The 22,771-nt window shown below is 49.7% G+C and overlaps 3 protein-coding genes across 3 annotated transcripts; 1 reads left to right on the top strand and 2 right to left on the bottom strand.

Annotated features, from left to right (window-relative positions):
- Positions 1-6,512: 6,512 nt before the first annotated feature.
- LOC112876203 (protein kinase PINOID-like) lies at positions 6,513-8,221 on the top strand. The gene has a single exon (XM_025940257.1). It carries the CDS (start codon positions 6,592-6,594, stop codon positions 8,005-8,007), a length of 1,416 nt encoding a protein of 471 aa, XP_025796042.1. The 5' UTR covers positions 6,513-6,591; the 3' UTR covers positions 8,008-8,221.
- Positions 8,222-16,383: 8,162 nt separating this feature from the next.
- Positions 16,384-19,313, bottom strand: LOC112875938 (G-type lectin S-receptor-like serine/threonine-protein kinase At2g19130). The gene has a single exon (XM_025939949.1). The coding sequence runs from the start codon at positions 19,269-19,271 to the stop codon at positions 16,746-16,748; it is 2,526 nt and encodes an 841-aa protein (XP_025795734.1). The 5' UTR covers positions 19,272-19,313; the 3' UTR covers positions 16,384-16,745.
- Positions 19,314-19,558: 245 nt separating this feature from the next.
- Positions 19,559-22,597, bottom strand: LOC112872731 (putative hydrolase C777.06c). Its single transcript, XM_025935798.1, has 9 exons — positions 22,395-22,597; positions 21,655-21,790; positions 21,433-21,545; positions 21,191-21,338; positions 21,002-21,107; positions 20,584-20,651; positions 20,448-20,483; positions 20,120-20,229; positions 19,559-20,035 (listed from the first exon to the last, which is right to left on the bottom strand). The coding sequence occupies exons 1-9, from the start codon at positions 22,595-22,597 to the stop codon at positions 19,978-19,980; spliced, it is 978 nt and encodes a 325-aa protein (XP_025791583.1). The 3' UTR covers positions 19,559-19,977.
- Between the last annotated feature and the right edge of the window lie 174 nt (positions 22,598-22,771).

Raw genomic sequence — 22,771 nt, 5'->3', positions numbered from 1 at the left:
GTGAAACTCAATCGGTTGCCATTTTAGGGGCAGTGTTATTTGTGCCAGGCCATCTCTGAATGCTGATGTCATCGTCAACGAGACAACGAAAATGGCATTGTCCACCATTCAATCGTGTGGCATTGCCCGTCATGTGCCGAGATGTTGTGCCGTGCGGCGTTGTCGAGTGTCCACTGCTTCCGTTGCTTAAGCTCATCGACTTAGCATAAAAATCCATATATCCGATTTAGAATTTGTTTGTTTTAGCTCGCAGAAGACTACTGTTAATTGCAACATGCAGGTGTGTCAGCTGTCTGCGTGACTCCATTACCTGTCGTCTTTGCCATCCTCTGTCATGTCTGAACGTTCTTGCCCCTATCCCTCTGTTTGGTTTCCACATTTTTTTTAGATATCTGGTCTTCACACCTCCGTACATCAACTACTTATATACACCAGCGTTTAGAATGCCAATATTTTAGTCAGACGAAAAATACTACTGGCTCAAACAAGTCACTGTCAGCAAAACCCTTGGTACACATGCCTGTACGCATGAAAGCTCCTCTCCCATCGTCAGACGGAAGACAGCCACCACGCATGTCTTGTGTGTGTGTGTGTCAGCCATGTGCCCATGTCATTAGGTGGCCACCCACCGCTGCGCCCCCGCTCTTGATGCACGCCCAACCAATAAGCAGATAAACTAATCGCCTCCTAATGATGCATGGGAGAGGGAAAAAAAACAAAACAATCAGCGGCGGCCGGAGACAATCTGGCCCTGGGATTCACAGGATTCCGCTTAGATGTAAGCGATGGTTGTAGGGCTCCTAGGTGATCCATCATACGCAGGGCATCCGCCCCCTGCTGGGGCTGTCCCCCTACCGCGGTAGCGCGAATATTGGCGGCCCTGTCTCCTCCTCCAGCTCTACCTGTCTTTGGAGAGAAGCCAGCGAGCCCGTTCCATTAACACATGCACCGTGGATTAGATTAGATTAGCCTGGTTAAACATACTAGTTTAACACTGGTGTGACTCATCCTGCCTGCCTAGCAGTGAGCTAGTGGCTAGGGATGCTAGATGAGATCATGACAAAGCAAGATCGCATGTGATCCAACTGTAGCTGCTACGACTATACCAGCCACCTGGGCTTGTATCTGTCTACCTTAGCATTTCGAAGTTACTGCGTGATGCGTGCTTGATCGGCTAGTTACCACTTTTTTTATGAGCTGTGTCAGTGAAGCTTGTCGGGATCTTTTCTCCTCTCCCAGGGCTTTGTCAGTCAGAGGAGCTAGGCAATTTGGCCATGGGGGTTATTGAGCTAGCTAGTAGATGCAGCAGACAGGATCGCAGGGCAGACAGTGATGCATGCAGCTCCAGGCATCAGGTGCAGGGCTGCGCGCGGCTTGCTCAGAAATCAAGGGCATCTCTTCTCGTTTACCTCATTTCGTTCCTGTGCGTTCAGATTGACTCAACACTCTGATGAGGACTCCCTCCGTTCCACCAAACTATAGGTGTAAGTGCATAGATTTTACAATATATTTATTTATATATGTTTTGTTTAGATACATAGAAAAATCTATATATCTAGATTTGTTAAAATGACCTGCATTTTGAAACGGAGGGAGTAAATGATAACCTTATGATTACATTCACTGAAGATTTCTTTTCTGGTCTTTTTCGCACACCCATTTTTGTATATCCTATTATGGTTACATAAAAAAATAGAAATTTGTATTGGGGAATTAACACTTCTTCTGTTTCAGTGTCAAACATAATAGTATACATCAGGGGGGACAGACAGTGGTCCACCAGGCAGGAGCAAATGTGCACAATTCCTTGCCCCTGGAACCACTGAGCCGTGGGCCCTCGATGCCCACAAATAATTGGACCGGAGCAATTAGTTATACAAGTTCTCTGATTCCTTTGCCGAGTGACCGACTCATCCGCGCCTGCTTTTCCAGTGTGTGGATCATGTGGACATTTTTTTCCTTTTCTAGCCCCCACACACAAAAAACCATTCCAAATTTGTTTTCCCTTTCCCTGAAAGCGGTCAAAAAAGAAAGTTAGATGGACCCGAAAAAAGGCTTGACATATATGCAGCACCAAAACATGATTGAGAACTAGAACTGAAAAAACTTTGTCAAATCAAAGGACGATCAAGAAAGGAAGGAAAGCGAGAAGTAAAGATCGATAGTGTATTAGCAACGTTAGTTTGTCCAAGGCCATGGCCATGCGTGTCACACTAGCTATGGATGGGTATGTAGATCATATCTTTGGCGCGAAGCAACTTTGGAGATCATCTGAAGCAGTTGCCAACCCTGCCATTACTTTGTTGTACTTTTGGTTGGCGTTCAGCCGGACAGATTGGAGCCGAGGGTGTACTGACGCTAGCTGTTAACATAATGCGCCCTCTCTCATGGAGTAGGGCTGCACGCATGTGTTGTTTAGGGATCCCTACACGCGACATGTGGGCGACCTACCTAGCTCGCCGCCTTGCAAAAATGTTGGTGAAGTGAGCAAGTGAGATCTCTCATGACCTTGAGGTGTATATAGTACATGATCCCCTAGACACAGGGAGAGAGTTGGAGGCTAATTGCTAACACGAGCTCTTGTCACCTCACCACCCTCCTGTTTGATTTCATCTCTGCTAGTGGAGAAGATACAAAAAGGAGGCCACTTTGCCTTCGTCTCACTCTAAGCCAGCTCGTCTTTTGCATCTTTCTCGCGCGACCCCCAAGAACGCTACGTGGACATCACAATTCCACCCCACCAATTAACTAGCTCGGGCACTATGTATGCGCCGGTATCTCGCCTTTGAAAAATCAGTGTGATCCAGCAGAGAGATTGCATTGCAGCATCCACTCTCAACTCAAGGAGCATGTAGCTTGTTTAATTTTCTTTCAAAATGCACAAGGAGGTGGATGATGCAGGGGCTTGCGCAACTTGGCGCGGCAGGAGAGATCTTGCAAATTTGAATCGAATGCACGCATGGCGCACTAGTAGATAATCACTGCACTAAGCGCGGGATATGCCGCTTAATCGGTCGGTCAGCAGAACAAAATATGAGCGCAGCGTGAGAGTGACCTCACTAAGCCATGCACTTTGTAAAAAGGCATTCTTCCCGTATTGAAAATTTTGCACCAAACTTTTTTTTATCTTCTCCATGGCTGCCATCGATCACAGCATTCAGGTGTCAGCCATCACTCATCAGTGCTTCATGGATGTAGCTGAAATTTGGTGAATTTCGCACATGCGTTCCCTCCCTCTCCCGACAAGTTCGCATCTTTTATCCAGCATTTTTATCCTGCTGGCGCTGCGCCAGTGCGCCACGAACGTGGCAACTGAACCCAGACAGGCGCCTAGCCTGTTCGTCATCTCCGACGTACGGCACCTGCACGTCGTGTCGCCGTCGCCGGTTTGGCTTTGGCCCTCCGCGGGGCCGGCGGCCGTTGACGCGCGCGCACCCCGCTACACATCGGTCGCTCGCGCACGCGCGGACGATCGACACACACAGAAGAGGCACATGAGAGGGCCGGCCGGCCGGGGACAGGAGGAACCGATGCCCTGCCCCGCTGCCGCGGCCGATCCCGGCACCACTCGTCGCCAGCCCCTCAACCCCAAATGGCCGCCCCCCCGATCGCGTCCGCCTCCCCGCACCCGCACCCGCACCCGCGCGGGCGCTGCGTGGCGGTGGCCGGGGCACAAATCCCCCCCGCCCCGGCGCCCCGCGCCGCCGCCTTTATTCCTCCCCCGCGCCCGGCACTGTGCGGCGGCCGGGCGCTTTCGCGAGATTCCATCGATCGGTCACCGCGCGCCGTCGCGGCCACGCTCTGCCTGTGCAGGCCAGTGTACAGCCGGCATGGATGGGACGAACTGGCCTGGGCGTCGGGTAGGGTTCAACGCGATGGGCCTGCCGGGCGCGGGGGGGATGCGATATGCTCCCTGCCTCGCTCGCTCGACCGCTTTGCGTGCCCGGCGCAGGGCATATATCTCGGGACTGTGGCCACTGTTGGGGAATCCGGCCGATCGCTCGCTTTGCACGGCGTGGCGCGGCCGGAATCCTACGCCGACGACGTGCGGTGGGGGTGGGTCTGGTTTTTGGATCCTCCGTTGCGTTTGCGGTCGCCCTTGGTGGACTTTCTGTCCCTCCGATGTTCCTGAGAATCGGGCGTCCAAATGGCCCGTGACTTTCGATCGAACAACCCGCGCTCTCCTCCACAGGCAGCAGGTGTGGAGAGCATCCAGCAAACGCGTCATCGATGCCGTTGCAGTAAGATCGAGAATGAAGCCAATGCAAACCATAAGCTTCGAGAGGTTGAAGACGGCTTTGTGTCGGTGTGTGCGTTAACTGAAGAAAAAAAGAAAGAAAGAAAGAAAGCCTTCAGGGCTATAGCATTTGCTCTTGATTCTTCGCCAGCTCTAGCCTCGTACGACAAGAATTTCTTTCCCCCCGGCGCCAGAGTGCTCATCCGATCGAGATCTCCCAGCGCCGCGGCAACCCAGAGCAGCGCGCGAGCGAGGCCGGCCGCCCGGGCGCCCGGCACGACGCCGCCGCGCCATGCCGTCCTTGGCTTTAAGTAAAGAGCAAGGACCACACTCTGGACCGGATTAGGATGTCCGGGCTTTTCCTAACAGACGATTAGCCTACCTCTAGTTGTTATATTAAGGGGGGTAAGCTTCAGCTGCAAGATGGCTAACCATCATTCCTTCTGACAGGCCGGCAGAGGCTTGCGTTCCATGCATTCATCCCACCTGCTAGCGCCTCTCGAGATCTTGGCGGAACAGGGCGAGTCAGCAATGGCGGGACCACCTCCATCGGCTACCCTTGCTCTCTGTCTCTCCTTCCGATCTCCCCCTTCCTCGGGTAGTCGCCGTTGACTGCGATCGTGAAAGGGGTGAAGAAAATGGATCAGAGAGGTGAAGAGGTGTACGGCTACCTCCATTCGCGTGTTGCTCACCCCTCCCAAGGAGAGAAAATGGGAACGTGATGGGATTGAAATGGTCGATTCCAGTCAAACTTCCTAAACTTTCATTATGTTGAGTTGATACGTATCTTTTGAAATCTTTCTATTCGAAATATGAAACACCGTGCGTTTAGATTTGTCTACGATCTTTTGAAATCCTGAGTAGTCCCAGTCTATCATTGTTTCCAAAGCAAAAACAAAGTACTTGTGACCAAAACCAAAGTACCTGTCCTGCTCATCGGGTGATTATTTAAGCGAGAAAGCAATGGCCAATTCTCAAGCTCTACATCAAAATTGATGATCTAGGCCGAATTGTTTTTTTTTTCACTCAATGAACAAAAACCAAAATGAGGTATATATGGTAGAACCGATGAAGCCGAGCCTCGGTTGAATATTTCAACCCCCTCGCGAAAGCACTTCACTGATATGTGGTGAAAGTGAGACAAAGAAAAATGAGACCGAAGAGGTCGAAAGACAGACTAGAGGTTACAGCAGAAGTGGAGACGTTGCTGTAGTACGTTCGGATGTTGCTTTCCCCTCTGGTCAAAAAGAAGAAATTAGACACGCACAATTTTTTGGATGTGTACATGACTCTGCCTAGACATTTCTATTGACAACCTTTTGATATTTAGATTGAAAACATTGAAGTCTTATCTATACACTTTTCTTAAAAATATGGTACAGCAATAATCTTGATTGCATTGTACAATTATTCACTCGAATTGAAAATAATCGTCAAAGATACACGAAGACAGTGAGAGTCACGCACGAGGTCACGAAACACAGGCAGAGGGAGATAGTAGGAGACGTCAGACGTGACGGACGATTGCTTTTTATCCCTCTTGAATATGACATCCAAACTTCAAAAACTTTACGTGCTGGTATCTTCCAAACGTTTACAATGGGAACTTGAAAAACCTATGTGTCCATACCAGTCTTAAGAAATGATCCCATGATATGCATAATGGTCCTCACTGTACTCCCTCCGTTCTAAAATGTAGTTTGTTTTGATTTTTTTGGTTCATAGGTATTTTATATGCGCTTAGACATACATTATACCTAGATGCATAGCAAATTGTATGAATCTATTTTGGGACGGAGGGAGTATTTCACAAATATATATATACAAGTAAGAAATGATGGTCAAAGCTACACTATGAGCACCAACATGAATAACTTGTGATTGGAGATTTTGCTGGTGTTCATCGGATCATTTAAGCGAGAAAGGAAGGAACAACAACAATGTTGCGAGCTACTATTCATCAGATCATTAGAGATTGAACTTTAACGCCAAAATGTTTTAATTTGAACAGAACTACAACGAGATCTAGGGCGTAACCAATGAAGAGACCTATTCTACGAGGTCACGAGGAACCTCGCAAGGAAAAAAAACAAGACGAACCTTCTTCTTATGTGTAGTCACACGATGGTTACGTCACCTGCAACGTGGCACGTCCACGTGCCCGACACCAGGCCTGCAAGTTTCAGCGGCCGGGCTGCTGGCTCCCTCACCTCTCTGCCGCTGGCCGGCTATAAAACCGCGCTGCGCCCGCAACCTCCTTCGCCGAACGCGCAAAGCTCCATTAGAAAAACCACAGCAGAAGACCAACCAGAGATCTACCGATCCGACGCCAGCGGCAACCGCAGCGCTATAAAATGGCCGCTCCGGCCTCCTCCTCGTCCGCCACCGCAGCCGCCGCGCCCGCGTCTTCGTCACCGCCCAAGCCTCCAAACAACGCCGCCAGCACCACCATAACCACCATGCTCGATCCACAGTCGTCGCCCTACCCCGACGCCGCGGCCTCCAGCGTCAGCTCAGCGAGCAGCAGCAGTACCAGCAGCAGCCAGGCGGACCGGTCGTCGACCTTCTCCCTGGACTCGTCGTCGGCCGCGACGCCGTCGTCGTCCCCTCCGCGGCCGCACCGGGCGAGCGACGTGGCGTGGGCGCCCATCCGGGGCCGGGCGCTCGGCCCGCGGGACTTCACGCTCCTCCGCCGCGTCGGGGCCGGGGACATCGGCACCGTCTACCTCTGCCGCCTCGAGGGCGGCCAGGCCGAGGGCCCCGCCCCCGCGTGCGCCTACGCCATGAAGGTGGTGGACCGCCGCGCGCTCGCCAAGAAGGGCAAGCTGGGCCGCGCCGCCGCCGAGAAGCGCGTCCTGCGCCGGCTCGACCACCCGTTCCTGCCCACCATGTTCGCGGACTTCGACGCCGGCACGGACTTCTCGTGCATCGTCATGGAGTTCTGCCCCGGCGGCGACCTCCACTCCCTCCGCCACCGCATGCCGGGCCGCCGCTTCCCGCTCGCCTCCGCGCGGTTCTACGCCGCAGAGGTCCTCCTCGCGCTCGAGTACCTGCACATGATGGGCATCGTGTACCGCGATCTCAAGCCGGAGAACGTGCTCATCCGGGGCGACGGCCACATCATGCTCACCGACTTCGACCTGTCGCTCGAGTCCACGGCGTCGCCGTCGCTGGAGGACGCCAGGAGCGGGGGCGACAGCGGGCGGGCGCCGGCGCCTACCTGCCTCCCGATCCCGGAGCTGCAGCTCCTCCGGCTGCGGCGGTGGAAGCGCCGCGCGGCCGCGCCCCGGCCGCGGTTCGTGGCGGAGCCCGTGGACGCGCGGTCGAGCTCCTTCGTGGGCACGCACGAGTACGTGGCCCCCGAGGTCGCCCGCGGCGGCGGGCACGGCGCGGCCGTGGACTGGTGGGCCTACGGCGTGTTCCTCTACGAGCTCATCTACGGGCGCACCCCGTTCGTGGGGGAGACCAACGAGGCCACGCTCCGCAACATCGTGCGCCGCCCGCTCGAGTTCCCCGCGGCCCCGGCGGCCTCCCACGGCGACGACGCCGCGGCGCGGGATCTGATCGCGCGGCTCCTGGACAAGGACCCGCGCACCCGGCTCGGGTCGAGGCGCGGCGCCGCCGACGTGAAGGCGCACGGCTTCTTCAAGGGCCTAAACCTGGCGCTGCTGCGGTCGTCGCCACCGCCCGTGGTGCCGCCCCCCGCCGCGCCGCTGCACCGGTGCGACGACAAGGCCGCCGACGTGCAGCAGCTGTTCGATCACTTCTGATGCCGTCGTCCATTATTCAGAATCAAAGCAAAAGCATTTTTGTTGTTGATCGATCGATGAATAGATACTAGCCAGGACCCGGACTAACCATCCAGCTGGGGTAGGCAGAGATGCAAGCCCGTGTTGACTAGCTAATTATTACGATAGTACACCATTAGCACGGCAGTTCTGTACACCGCTGTTAATTACTACTAATCAATGGATTAAGATTAATTATTTCAATTACCGCGCCAGTTCATCATCCTTCAGAGCCAAGCTTATGTCGGCATGGTACCATCTGATCTGACGAAGACGACGGCTGAGCTGGATCGACAGCAGCTTCGAGGACGACGACTGCTGCGCCATTAGCTGGCGCTAATCGCAGATCTTAATCACCTCCTTCTAAGCGCGCTCTAGCTCCTGATCGGGAGATAAAAAAGAAGAAGATGCAGTGCTGCAGCAGTGCAGCCATCGATCTACTGCAGCAGTGCTCTTGTACTGCCCCTGGATCGGAGCAAGCCAAATAAGTACTTATCAAGGACCAGTGGGCGGCGGCATGGCATTCATCAGCAGGCGCGCTGGATTTGTCTGGGCTAGATAGCTGCTGCTGATGCACAGTGGTGGTCTGTTAGGGTTGGGAGTTGTGTGTACAATGATGGCGAGGGATCTGAGTCGAGCTGGCAGTGAGATGGAGGCGGCGGGCTGTCCCGAGCTTGTCCCATGTCCCTGCCATGATGAACGCCGCGTGGACTAGCTGCTGGGCTCTCTCTCGATCCGGGGAGGTTCGTTGCAAGCGCAGGCCGAGCCGCAGGAGGCGGTAGTTGTGTTCGTTGGTGAACCAGCCAGCGATAGGAATCGATGGATAGGGGCCAGGGGGAAGACTAATCTAGGGGAATTAATGTATGATTCATTGATTTGGAACAGCAGCATGCACCTGCGGTCATGGTTCAGAGCTAGCTATAGGAGGTGGCGCAATCAGGGCACCCCTGCACTCGTTACCCATCTCATCAAGGGGAAATGTTCAGATGGTTAATGTTTCACACGGATGCAGCAAAACAAGCAGGGTGTGGTGGTATAGTGGTAAGGCTACCCTAGCTCGATTAGTTTAGCTCATCTTACGGTGCGTGTTCCAAAAACCAAAACTGATCGATCTATCTATATTATGTCCAAATCGAAGAACGTCGCCGCCACGGAGTCTCTTCCCTATCACCAGCCTATGATCTGCCAGGTGATGTTTGCAGTTCCATTTCTCAATCGGTGTCATTTGCGTGTATGTGTATATTTTACTCATTGCACATGTATATTCCTGTTAACACACTATTATAAAACACCCAAAGCTAGTTCCCATGTCTCCCATAATAGCTGTGGCCTGGGGCGTATTTTGAATGGATTATGCTTGCAGCTATACGCGCCAACCAAATTAAGTAACACAGTTAAAAAGGGAATAAATATAATTTCCACTTCTCATCATTTGTACGAAAAGGAATAAGTTCATCGACCGCCTCTTAATAAGAACCTTTCTTTTCCTCTGAAAAACTAGCCTCTCCTATAGAGATGGATAAGGAGCATGCAACCAGTACAGCAGAACAGCCTGCTTTCCCCCCTTCTCCCATGACGGATAATAATGTATAGTGGCTTGTAGTTGGGATTCAGCCAAATAAAAAAATCTCGGGAAAAAAGAAACACACCTCATCCCAAAAAAAGTGACAATTTATCCCAAAAAAAAAACGTATACATCTTTGTTGACAACAGAACCCGTCGGGTACACATTTTGCAAGAAACCGACGAAATTACACAGGATACACACCTTCAAAAGGAGTATCTTTCAAAAAAAAAAATTCTTGCCAAAGAGAATAGTATCTTCCCTTTCAGAAATGAATTGAAGCTCCATGCATCTGTTTTGTTCATCGTTGGGAAGGAAGACAGACATTCGTCTGCCATGACATGCTACCCATGCCCAACACCCCCTAAACATCGCGTACGCTGCCTCGCTGTTTCCTTTTTGGACCTTGCTGCATGGGCACCTGTACCGTACCCATCCCAGCGCCCAATCCCAAGCGTCGTCGCAGGGTATTTGTACATGGCCTGCAGCCGCCTGCAGATCCAGGGAACCTTTTGGTGCCATGCCATGCAGAAGGCATCTGCGCATGCGGGCCCCACGCGCAAGAGAATAAGGTGGCGGGCCACGCTGTCCGAGAGCATGTACGTGAGTGATGGGTGGGGTCCGTCTCTCCGCTAAGCTTCAGATCAGACTGGCAACGATGGCAGTGGCAGCTGGGCTGGGAAGGCAGGCAGGTCCCGACCAGCACGCGCGCATGGCATCTCCCTGCGTGCGCGCGGCCCGGCCGGCCGGCCGGACGCCCGCCGTAGCCCGCAGGGTGGTCACTCCGATCCGTCGGAGCTGGGCGTGGGCGAGGGTAGTCGCGGCGTCAACTGTCACGGACGGTGGCCAGCCTCGCATGCGGGACGAGGAGGGAGACTCGTCTTGTGCGCTGCGCTGCCGCGGTCACGCCGAGCTAGCTCTAGAGCGCGCATGGCAGATGGTGGCACCGGCCGGCCGGCCGGCAACTTTTCTCGGCCGGTACGGGTCGCGGCCGGCCAGCCGGGCAGGTTGGTTGCCGGGGGCGCGGCTCGCGAGAGGCTGCCGTCTTCCAGCACGCGCCGTGTCTCTTGCTCGCTCGATCTGGACGCGCTCGCGCGGCTGCTTGCATTGTGCTGGCTTTGGCGACCGATCGACCAAACGGCCTTCAATGCATTGAATTGGAGGTGGAGGTGCTGTCTCTGGTCCTCCTCCTCCCCACCCAGATGCAAGTTCACGGGCGATGCAACCACACGCACGTTGCTAAACTTAGCAAGTGCTTCGGTCGAAAACTTTCATGTTCTTACATAAGCAAAGCTGCTACACGCGAGCACTCTGCTCTCCTCACACAATTCAGTCCGCGGCATATTCAAGATCTGGATGATGATTCAAGCTAGCTCGAGGAGCTTTAATTTTATCCCATATGCAGCATGAGCACAAAAGGCTGCTGCGCCGCTCATCATTAGGTGGAGTGGCAGCAGCTGATGAACTCGACCGATCGCCATGAGTGGCTAGCCCCGAGGATGCTATCATCATGGCCTTTACAGAGCAACGGATTGTGACAGATGTTACAAGGACATCATTTTACCATACGAGCACTCTGTCACAAGTCGTCGAGTCCTACGTATCCATATCGCTGGACCAAACCGTGGACTCCGGAGGCTTGAGTTACTGCTACCGCGTGGGGCCCGACGTCCTTCTTCGTGGCGCTCCGGCTCATCCCGTGACCGTCCTCCTCCTCCGCGTGCCAACCCCCGGTCGGCGGCTCCCCGTCCAACTGGACGGACGCAGAGAAGACAAAGCGGCAGCTCGTGCGTGCAAGAGGGGAGGGGCATGACGAAGGTGCCGCAGCTGTGTCCTCCTTCCGCTCCAACTCCAATAGGCCGCAATGCTGTGCATGCTCGGCACGGTGATAGATCCGTCTCCAGCAGACGAGCCATCTGCGGCAACCCCGCCGTTGCCAGCGTCGTCTCCTCTGCCAGGAGGCGATTCGCTCGCATTTGCCTTGGCCTATCGTCACGAAGGTCTTTCGCATGAGCAACTTCCTGCTGACCTGCGGCAGCGACGTCTCAGGCGTGTGCCATCTGACCATATTTGCTCCTCACGGGTCCGCTACCAGTTTTGGGTACTATTAGCCCCCACTCCCCTCAAATGGTGTAGTAGTGGATGATTGAAATAATAGTTCCTGTACCCTTTGTTGTTCCTCCAAATTGATCTGCAATTCTTATCCTGTAGCCTTTTGTGTGCCCATGATTTTGCTACAAGTCTGTGGAGATTATTAGGAATTCCAGTGAGTCTTTCTTTATTAAAATAAAAATATTTCATAATATACTTGGACATATCTTGCAGCTCTTTGTGCTACTCAATGAGCCAATGATCTGGAGTAGCCAAGATAGCAAAAACATTACATGTCTAACTCTTATCTCAATTTGTGGCACTCAATGTTATGAAGTGCTCTATCTCAAGTTAGTATATATGATTTCAGTATACTAGAATAGTAGAATTTCATAAGAAGCAAGGTACAATCAGTTTTTTACGGTTAGAATTGTCATTTCAAACCATGATAAGTTTGGTTCTTTTCCCATTATTTCTTCTCCTATATTTTTGGTAGTATTCTGTTCACCCGAGGCAGTACTAGATTATATGTTTAAAACATTTGATTTTGGATGTTGCTCGAGACAACCAACAAGGCATCAACCATATCTAGCGATGCGCTTTTATTCTTATTAATTATTAAATCGAGGGGTTACTGATTTTATGTTCATATCTTCCTTTATAGACTTTACCCCATGAGAGTTGCAATTCCAAAGAGCGAGAACCATGAAGAAGTTCCTTCTTTTATATATATTTTAGGTGCAAACATGAAATTGGTATGTGGTATAAGTTTCGCCTTTGATTCTAAAGGCTTGGACCTTTGGGTGAAAGGTTCATTTTTTTTTCTCATTGCTGGCTTTTCTTGCAATTTTTTTGGGTTCTAAGGACTAAGCCAGTAATCTTGGTTCTTGATACTTTGCATGGTTACATATCTCACACAATGGCACAATGCCAAAGTTCTTCATCTCATGTGCTAGCTACTTCATTTTCAGGTATCAGTTTAAAAGGAGGGCGGCCAACACTGAATGGCCACTATCTTGTGCAAGCTGGCTCAAACCCACTACCTATGCAGTTATTTGTGCTTTATCATTTATACATTTGTAATTGACCTATCTTTATTTTGTCTTTACGACGCACGATTGCATGGCTTGGTCCCTTCTACAGTTCTATGCTTGTGCGTTACTTGATACCTGTATAGTAAGTATTAGTTTGCCGGCCGTTTAAAAAAGGATCTTGCTTTAAGCCAGTATGCCTGAAAGCACAGACCTGCACCTTCCGTACTCCACGACACCCCCCAGCGGCCAGCGCACGGCGCACGCAAGCAGCGCCGGCGCCAATCTTCCTAGTACCCTATGCTACCCAAGCGATCGATGCCTCCATGTCGTCTGCCAAAGAAACGCTTAAAATCTTACTTAAATCAATGCGCGCCGTGGGCCTGCGCCTGCGCCTGCGGTGTTTATGCAGGCCCATGGGCCCAGTCTCTCGGTGCTTAATGGCAGGGCCATGGGCCTGGACACTCTTCAACGCTGCCTGCCTACTTCCTGCCGAATACGGATCGGAATACCGAACAGGTTTCAATTTTCCGTCAGTCTTACGCGGCGTAATTGAGTTCCAGAAGGACGCAGTCGTTGTCTCCATCTCGTGGACAGGCTTAGCCTGACGGCAAGAAAAGCAGTGCCAGCGCCATGGCTCGAAGCAACGATCGGTGGTAGGCTGGTGACCAGATCGATCCCCCGTCCATCCTGGTTTTTGGAGAAAATTCCAAGTCGTTTCCATTATTTCAAAGGTCTTGTTCCAGTCCGAACAACTACCAGATCACTACATCTGCGATTCTCTGAAGATTCCATCCAGATCACTACCAAACCCAAAGGTAAGGTCTTGCATACACACTAGCTAGCTAGTGTTCAACGAGACTTGCTAGCAGTGATGCAAGTGGATCAGCCAGCAGGCGCTCTAGTCCATTTGACCTCACGATCTATGGAGAAAAAGTGAGGTAGCCATTAGGTGGAAGCGCTTTCTAGTTTTTGGAATTGGAATTTTGCATCCCTACTGATGGATGACCAGTTGACTACCCCTGACTCCAGCATCTTGCTGGCCACCTTGGAAGTAATCTTGGAGCGTCAAACGGTCAAAGTTTTCTCTATTTGTTGGAGCATAGTACAAAGTTTGAAAGAAACCTACTAAGGACTCTGGAAAGTTCACTGCAAGTTTAAGTGACCTGCAAGATAGCCTTTCGATTACAGCAAGACCTGATGTCCCTCCATGGCTTTCTATTCATTAACTGAAATCTGTTTTACACGGTCTCGTTTTACCATGCCATTTTTATTCTGCATTCTTGCTCATTTATGGAGCTTCATCATATTACGAGGTGTGGAAGAAAACTAGCAAGGATTCTGAAAAGATCACAGCACACCTGAAAAGTGCAAATCACAGAGCAGTACAGTTTCGAGCAGTTTATACACTTCTAGTGATTTGGATCACATGTACTGCTGATGAACTAAAAAAGATTCAGTCGAACTTGGTTCTGGCAGCATCCGAGCGCGGCGACAGCAACTGCTCGTGTATGATGGTAGAGGCAACCAGGGAAGAAAGTCTAGAGCGATTAGTTCTCCAATTGTATGCTCATGTATTTCTCCCTGCAAAGATGAGAATGACAGCGAAGCCAAGGACATCCACAGGGTGACCAAGTCTCAGAAGAGACAGGCCCAATGCAAGCTGCTGCCATTTTCCTGCCGGTAAGGTGGGTGATGCTCGTCGAGAGTGGCGTCGTCAGGTGGAAGTCCGGCGTCGAGGACTGAGGACAGCCTGGCTTCGCGGACAGAGCGTTGACTTCTTTATGCTTCGTCTTCCGCGGCGAGCACATGCGGAGCGGAGGGTCGGTGCTTAGTACCTGAGCTGAGCGGAGGGTGCGGCTTGCGCTTTCGGATGGGAAGGCAGGCGGCGGCCGGCGGCCCGCGGCGTAAAGGCCGGAGCCCGGAGGATGAGCCGACGGGGGTAGGAGAGACCGCCGAACTACTAGGAGCCACAAGAAAAATTACTATCCGAGATCGGGGGGCTATATGTAAATAATCGGATCGCGATTAATAATCGCGATCCGAATTAGAGGGTATTTTATAAATAATCGGATCGCGATTAATAATTGTGATCCAAACTAGGGGGTATTTTATAAATTGTAGTCCAAATTAGGGTGGTTTTTGGAAAAAAAACTCCGGGCAGGGGACATGGCGCTCGGCGGCGAGGTTACCGGCAACCTTCGTGAGCACCCCGCCGCTCCGCCTCGCCCCATCCCACCCCAAGCATCCCGCGGTCCGCGTAGGCTTCATATCGACTGCCTTCGTGGGCGGCCGCGGTGCGGGGCGGAGCCCAACAAGACGCGCGCGCTCCGCTGCGGCAGGGATGAAGCCACCTGCCGGCTGCCGCATCCGTCTTATCTCCTCCTCCCCGCGCGGTCGGCTGGCTCCGCCTGTCGTCGCCCGGCAAGAACAAGCCGCGCATTTCACCTCCAGATACTCATCCATTCCCTGATACCCTGAACTCCATTAGTCCCTGGTTTGCCCCGTCTCCTGAACCCAAATCCGAAGCATTGCTGTGCCTTTTTGTGCCACTTTACTCGGTCTTTAATTATTTTCGACGCAGCTAATTTCCCCGATTTAGGATAAGGTAGCTGAACAGAATCTAAGGATGCATCTCGGATGACAAAAATGCGCTGGTGACTGCTTCATTCTTTGTTTACCTTCAGAGTCTCAGAGAATTTCTGTTGCCCAGGACAAAGCTCAGTTTCAAACCTCCACTGAATCCTACCTGCCAGTGTTAGGATACCTGGGAAATTGGAGGCGATAGCTTGGAAATCTCAAGTGCCTACGTGGTCTATACCGTAACGGTGCTGGGCTTCAGGGAATGACCCCATCTGTTCATGCTAGTAAAAAGTTTTTTAAGATCCCATGTGTTCATGCTAGTTAAAATTTTTTTTAAGAAAAGGGTAATGCATGATTCATACCACAAACACAAGAAAATTTAGTAAATTTAGCAATTATATTATCCAAGGGAAGAGCAGATGAGAATTGAGAAAGTGGAAAAAAAAACACAACTAGTGCTGGTTGTGTTTGTTAAGAGTTAACATCGGTCCACAGGAGCCTCGGTAGTCAAAAAACGTATGCATTGATTATGACCATTGTCTCTTGGACTGGACTGACCTTTTGCATGACTCTAGTTTCTCATTGTTCTCTCTCTTCTTTTTTTTTCGCAATGATCAAACAAAGTGACATTTCAAGAGTTCTTGAGTTGTTCTTGATGCATCCATGAAGTCTTGGCGCAGATCACTATCCATTCTCCTCAACCTTCTGAGTGATCTTCCTGAGAAGAGAGCTCCCAAATGGAACTTCTCCTGTCTGCAGTCCTGGATGAGCTGATCATTGGATCCACAAATTTCTTCACCAGTCAATTCTCTAGGCTACTGATGCTGGATGTGGAGGATTCCCTCCGGTGGGTCCTGCTCCAAGCAGAGGTCATTGATGATGAGGCCCTGGGACGCATGGATCCTGAGACGCACCTAAGGTGTTTGCAACTGGCCAGGAAAATAGCCAGGATGCAGAACGGTTCCCTCAATAGCTATCGGAAGTGACGAAGATGAAGCCATTCTAGATAACGTTCATATGGTTTTTCGCGCTTACGCTACTAACAAATAAACTGAAGAAATAAACAAGATAGAGTACCTTCTTCTGCAGTATAATACCAAGGCTAAAAAAAAATACTCCAACGTTTAATGACTATGTAGAACCTTCTAGTTCATTCACATCTTTGATAGAGTATACATAGATCTCCGGCAATGGCTTTAGACTGTATATATTTACAATCCGTTGCCTTTACACCGCCGTTGTAAGCAACCAGACTTCTTTTCCTCTTTAACTGGATTAGGCAATTAGCAAATTGAACCGATCTGGTCAAAATGGATCAGAAGAGTAGCGCCTGTCGTAGTTCGCCTTGTTTCATGGTACTGCTGCCGGGAATGACTGGTCTGGTCAGTGCTTGAAGCAAGTGCATCATATACTGCATCCTTGTGCAACCTGGTAAAATCATCTGGAGAGCCTCACTGATTTTCAAGCCTCGGTGCCTCTCTGATCGTTGAATCTGCGCCTCCTGAAATTGCTTCAAGCACCTTTGGCATGGGAGGCACATCAACCTTAATCAGACCCTCAAGCATCTGGACCACTTCTCCCATATTCACTCTTTGGGACTCGTGATCCTGAATGCACCAACAAGCAACTCGGCAAGCTCTTTCAACCTCTTCCAGATTGATGTCATCCTCTATGTTTTGATCCATCAAGCATTGCACATTCGCCTCACGGAGTTTATTTACAACTTGTACCGGGAAGTATGTTCTATCGCTGCTGTATTCTTCTCTGGAGTTTCTTCTTCCAAATATGATTTCTAACAGTACCATTCCGTAACTGTAAACATCTACCTTTGATGAGATAGCCACGCCACTGATCCATTCAGGAGCAAGATATCCTACAGTTCCTCTCATTGTGGTTATGACTCGGCTGAAATCCCTTACAACAATCTTTGCCATCCCAAAATCTGCAATCTTAGGAACAAATGACGCGTCTATAAGAATGTTCTGAGGCTTTATGTCGCAATGGATAATACAGTCTTGGCAATTCTCATGCAAATAGGCTAGTCCTCTAGCAACGCCAAGTGCTATCTTGTATCGAGTACTCCAACACAAGGACATTCCACTGTTCTGAAACAGATGGGCATCAAGAGAATGGTTCGGCATATACTCATAGACAAGCAATCTTTTGCTTCCTTGGCAGCAAAAGCCAATTAACTTGACCAGGTTAATATGCTGGATCATTCCTATTGAACGCACTTCTGCCCTAAATTCCTTCTCTCCTTGACGAGCACCATCAAGCCTTTTAACTGCAATGACGGTTGAGTCAGGTAAGATACCCTTAAACACAGAACCAAAACTACCACCTCCTAATTTTTCTGAGAAGTCTTTTGTCGCATGTTGCAAATCTTTGTATCTAAAAGCCACAATTCCTCCTCTGATGTTGCTTGATTTCATAGATGAATGCTTTCTTATCCTTCTCCTGACAAACATGCAAATAATTGCAAACAGAGAGGAAGCAGTGAAGATGGTTGCAGCAGTCACTAACCCGACTATCATTCCTCTCTTGTGCTTTGAAGTTTTTATCTCTTCGGCAGCAAGCCGAAGGTAAAGAATTCCTTTGCTGGCACTTCCACTATACCCTTGCGCAACATTAAGCAGTTCAGAGTTCCAGATTCTGCATCCATCATAGTAGGAATATGCGTAGCAGGAGCAATCACTAAGGCAACTTCTCTCACAATCCTCGGCACTCCCAGCTCCATTGTGTTTGGCATTATCAGGGTATCTAACATTCTTCATGGCATAGAACATGTCTGTCAGACCACCACTCATGCTTGAGTTGCTGCTGGCACAGTTTAAGGGAATGTTTCTCTTGCATCCGCCTGTTTGATCCCCTAGCTCCCAGTCTTCCTGTGACCTGATGGAGAAACCCTTCATGCAGTTGCAGAAAGGGAGCATGTCCTCTCTGCAAACCGTAAACGGTCCGCAGACAGCGTACACCTCGCACCGAGCCCCTGGTTCTGGATAGAAGAATATCCACGCCTCTGAAGCATCAGACCAGATAAGCATCTTTGCTTGCCCGGAGACATCAAGCACATACCTTGTGATCATGCTCTCGTTTTTCAACCAGTATGTGAAGTACTCTTCCTGATCATTGCTAACGAGCTCGGACAAGAAAAAATAGCTAGCCGACATCTCCGGCATGTTGCTGAAGTATTGCCCCCTCCATTGCCCCGATGACCAGTATGTAACCGAAGAGTTCCATGAAAGGAGCAGCTTGAAGTCGGCCGAACCAGGAGATGGGTGGCAAGAGTAGATGCCTGGAGACAGATCACGCAAGTTCTTGCTGGAGACGAGGCCATGGCTCCAGCTCCCGGTCACCTTGCTCCTGCCCATCCTGGCACCGGGGAGGAAGGTGTCCGTCATGTGGTCGAAGCTCCTCCAGAAGATGGCGGTCAAGTTCGACGCGTCGGACAGGATGAGGTCCCCACTGTTGAGCAGCACGGCGACGGTGTTGTTCGTCGTGGTGTTCGCCTGGCTCGACCACAGTATGGACCGGTTGTGTCGGTTGGAGATGGCGAGGTTGCCGTCGTTGGAGATGATGAGCTCCGATGAATTCCTGTCGGGGAGCGGGTTCTCCCGGTTGGCCACCCAAGCTGCGGTCAACCTGGGGACTGTGTTGAACCATATGCCCAGGTACCATTTCGGGGTACTGGAGCTGTTGCTGCCGGTCGATATATGAAAGAATCCAAGTGCGAACTTGCCGTTCTTGGAAACGAGCTTCTCGCCGCCGGGGGCGAGTGGCTGACCGGCAGAGATGGTGTCCGCAGCGGAGCACGGGGATGCGGCGATGATGAGGATGCAGAACGAAACTGGAACGAATATGTAGGCTGGGGGCATGTTGGATTTGTTGAGTTTTTGGTTCACGGCAGCTGGAGGCCCTAACTTAAAGAAACTGAGAAAACTTGCATCAGCTTTGAACAATTGTTCATTGTGTTTCATATTTTTGAGACGTGCCTGTTGATTATATAGAAGAAGCTGCAATCATCGACTTGGTCATACTCTTTGACTCTTCTTGCTGTAGAAAAGTTACTCTTTTGACTGTCGGAACTCAGCAAGTTGCAACATGATGTCATATGCAAACTGATTTCCCTAAGCCCGCATCACAACTTCGATCATCAGTTTCTGTGGTAATAATGAAGTGATAAAATTAACCGATAGTTTTGTTTTAGAAGTTCTTTTAACCAAAGGCCAGCCCACCCTTACTATCTGGTCAATATCTCATTTGTACATCTAAAAAAAAATTCTTATCGGTATTCATAAATCAACAAGTTGTCAAGCTTTTCGTGGTGGACCGGCTAGAGCATTGAACTCCGAAAGTCGTTGAAAGTCATGTCCTGACCCGGGTCGAAGCATGACAACTTCTTGGAGAAAAGTATGTCGTTTAAAGTCTAAGATATAAATTTTTCAACTGTTTGGTAGTTCTCAGCTGATATTTCCATGTTTGAATATGCCACAAAACTAAGTAATCACTGAGTTAAGCACCAGTGTTTTCGCAAAAAAAAAAAAGCACCTGTGGCTTCCCATTAGAACTGAGCAAAGGAGATACGGATGCAGTATTCTGCAATGGTATCACCAAAACTGTTCACAGGTGCCATCAAAACAGTGTTCCTTGAACATTGCGCTACGATCCACAAGCCATGCCTTATTATAGGTCAATGAAGATACGCAGGCCGTCATGAGCTAGCTGTACTGGTATTCCTTCTCTACGATCATACAGGCTTACAGATCAGTCAAAGCATCTACAGAAAATTAAAGAGCAATACAAATGTTTCAGAAACTAGGCGCACCTGTGAGACCATTCCGCCAACATCTCGTTTTCTCTGTGGTGTTCAAACTCGTGGTTCATTCCAATCAACATAGCTTTTTTAGGGCAAATCCTTTTGACAGCATCAAGACTCTACAAACATTAGTTAACATTAGGTCATTAGCATGGTATTTTAGAGAAAACTCGTTAGATTCCCTGAGATATCTTCACAGGCATGGCCGAAAATGATGCCTGGTTTGAGGCTTTGAGCCACTATGTTAGGCTGATTTTATGAAGATGGAATAACCTCAGATTTATCCACCAAGTTACTATAAATTTTCAGAAAATATTAAGAGGTCCTGACAAATAACTTGGGTGAGAGTTAAATGGCAACTGCGAGCATCTCCCTGTTCACAGAACATGAAGTCTGTATCAGAAAGTTAATGTATTGTATAGAAGATACAGGAAAGATGTTTTCATTCAGGTGAGGAGCATGTAGAGGCTTACCGCCCCATGCAACCTGTTTGTTTCTAGTATAAGGAGATCAAGTTGCCCGGCACCAGACTTCGAAATTGCTGCATGCAAAGATCGCATCGGCAGTGTGTTGCAGTAAAATGGAGCAACTGAATATGAATAAAGAGAATCCAACTAAAAAAAGGCTAGGAATTCAATAATTGCTAATATACGTAGGACTCTTATGGATTAGAAAAGTACTGGAAATATCATTGTTGATGAATCACTGAAGTCCCTCTATAGATTTATGTGATTTCCATTATTCCAAAGACAACATACAGGCTTAGCAAGAACTATTAGACGAATAGCCTGCTAAATTATCTTGATCTCCCCAGTTTGTAAATATAGGTCATAAATAACCATTCTAAGCTGACTATTCGAATAGATAATGATCGAGGACTGGATAGTGTACCATGCTCAGTTCTAGGCAGAATTCTTGAGACATCAGATAAATATGCAACTCTCTCTTTCCTCCCGAATATGAAGCCTAAACAAACATAGTCCTCTCCATGCATGACCTGAGCAGACAATCAAGCTAGCCATTTCAGAGGAGCACACATATAACTATATCAATGCAGCACTTCACAATAGTGACTCTTACTGGCAACGGCAAAAACTCAAGCTCTGATGCTACAAATGGCTTCTCAACATCACCCTCAATTATCATCCAATTGAGTTGAGAAGGTCTGGTAAAGTCATCGCCTTCCTGCAGGTTCTGTTTCACTAAGTTGGGGAATCTTGCTGCAACACTATAAAAATTAGCGGACAAGATTACATGGTATATATGTTGTCCTGACGACAAATGTTATATGGGCGTTGATCCGTTTGAAATGGAAGGATTACCTGTCCAGTGTGAATTGGGTTAGAAAAATAGGAACCTGGTCACTGCAAGGAAGTGCCACCCAAACATCATCAAGGCCTAAGACAGCATCTGCATGCTCATGAGTCAGAATAATCTGCACGACAAATAACCCCTTTAGTCAGGCCATTGTTGTGGATTCATCATCAGGAATTTCAGTTGATTGAAAATTGACCACAATTGTGAATTCGCCACCAAGATCTCACCGAATCAACGGAAGGAACTTTGTGGTGCACAAACCACCGGAGAACTTGTTCTCTAAAGGTCTTGCCCACATCGACTAGAATGTACTTGTGAGTTCCATTGCCATGGCAATAATCTATCAAGAGGGAGGTGTTACACCTGAGAGCAGAAGGACATCTTGTAACGTAAGCACTCGCAAAAGGGCCAAAAGTGTACTTTAAGGGGAATTTAATTCCCTATTTTTACATATACAACGACCCGAGTTCAAGAAAAATGTACATGCTTACTACTCGACAATATCTTTCTCATGTCGTACTGGCAAGGCAAACCCTATATATCAGAATTGGTAGAAATGTTAAAAGAAACTCAGAGTAGTGATAAAGCTAAGAACAGAGAAAAGGGCCAAAACCCCGTTCGGAATTCGGATAATGAACAAAACTGGAAGGGAAAACTTTTTTTGGCGAAAAATCTGTGGTGTAGCTAGATTTTTGGTAATACCGATGAACACCACTACAATAAACATACTGCTGTTAGCTTCAATTTTACGTGAATTTATTGGAATTTGTTTGAATATATATATCATGTTTACAGGTGATGTCCGGTAAATTAATATTTTCCTATATTCTGATGCACTTGTTGATTTTCAGGGCAGGTTGGCCTCACAAATCGAAAACTCACTAGAATGAAGACCAAACATGTCTAAGCGAAACAGGATCGTTTCATTGAAGAGTGGTTGACCAATCCATAGCAGCACAGCGCGCACCTGTAGTTGGGGTTCCGGTCCGGCGGCAGGGAGAGGGCCGTGGAGCAGACGGCGCACGGCGGCGCGGACGGCTGGATGAGGCATCGCGCGTCGGGGAGCGCGCCGGAGCAGCCCGTGCCCAGAAAGATCAGCGACGACGGCGGCGGCGAAGCCCCCGCCGCGGCGCCCCCGGCTGGGCTCGTCGGCGCCGGATCAGGGTCCATCATCGCTGGAGAGATTCTTGGCTTTGTTGCTGCCTCGGTGCTGGTTTGGGTCGTCGGATTTCGAGAGAGGTCCTATTGATCTGGTTGGTTTCTTGCTCCGCTCGTGCTGTCCTCTTTCTTGCCCCGGTTTGTTTATTGGTGCTTGGTGCTGCGGCCAGCCCGGGGGCGGGAAGT

The sequence above is a fragment of the Panicum hallii genome, chromosome 9, assembly GCF_002211085.1.
Source record: "Panicum hallii strain FIL2 chromosome 9, PHallii_v3.1, whole genome shotgun sequence".
NCBI classification, from domain to species: Eukaryota; Viridiplantae; Streptophyta; class Magnoliopsida; order Poales; family Poaceae; genus Panicum; species Panicum hallii.
The sequence above is the reverse complement of the archived record's forward strand: the minus strand, read 5'-3'. Positions and strand labels throughout refer to the sequence as shown.

Coding starts and splice junctions, on each gene's coding strand:
- LOC112876203 (XM_025940257.1), top strand. CDS start 6,592: ATGGCCGCTCCGGCCTCCTCCTCGTCCGCCACCGCAGCCGCCGCGCCC.
- LOC112875938 (XM_025939949.1), bottom strand. CDS start 19,271: ATGAAACACAATGAACAATTGTTCAAAGCTGATGCAAGTTTTCTCAGT.
- LOC112872731 (XM_025935798.1), bottom strand. CDS start 22,597: ATGGACCCTGATCCGGCGCCGACGAGCCCAGCCGGGGGCGCCGCGGCG. Junction 20,484..20,583: donor CAAACAGGTTGCATGGGGCG/GTAAGCCTCTAC, acceptor TTCTGTGAACAG/GGAGATGCTCGCAGTTGCCA. Junction 20,036..20,119: donor TTGGCGGAATGGTCTCACAG/GTGCGCCTAGTT, acceptor GTATGATCGTAG/AGAAGGAATACCAGTACAGC.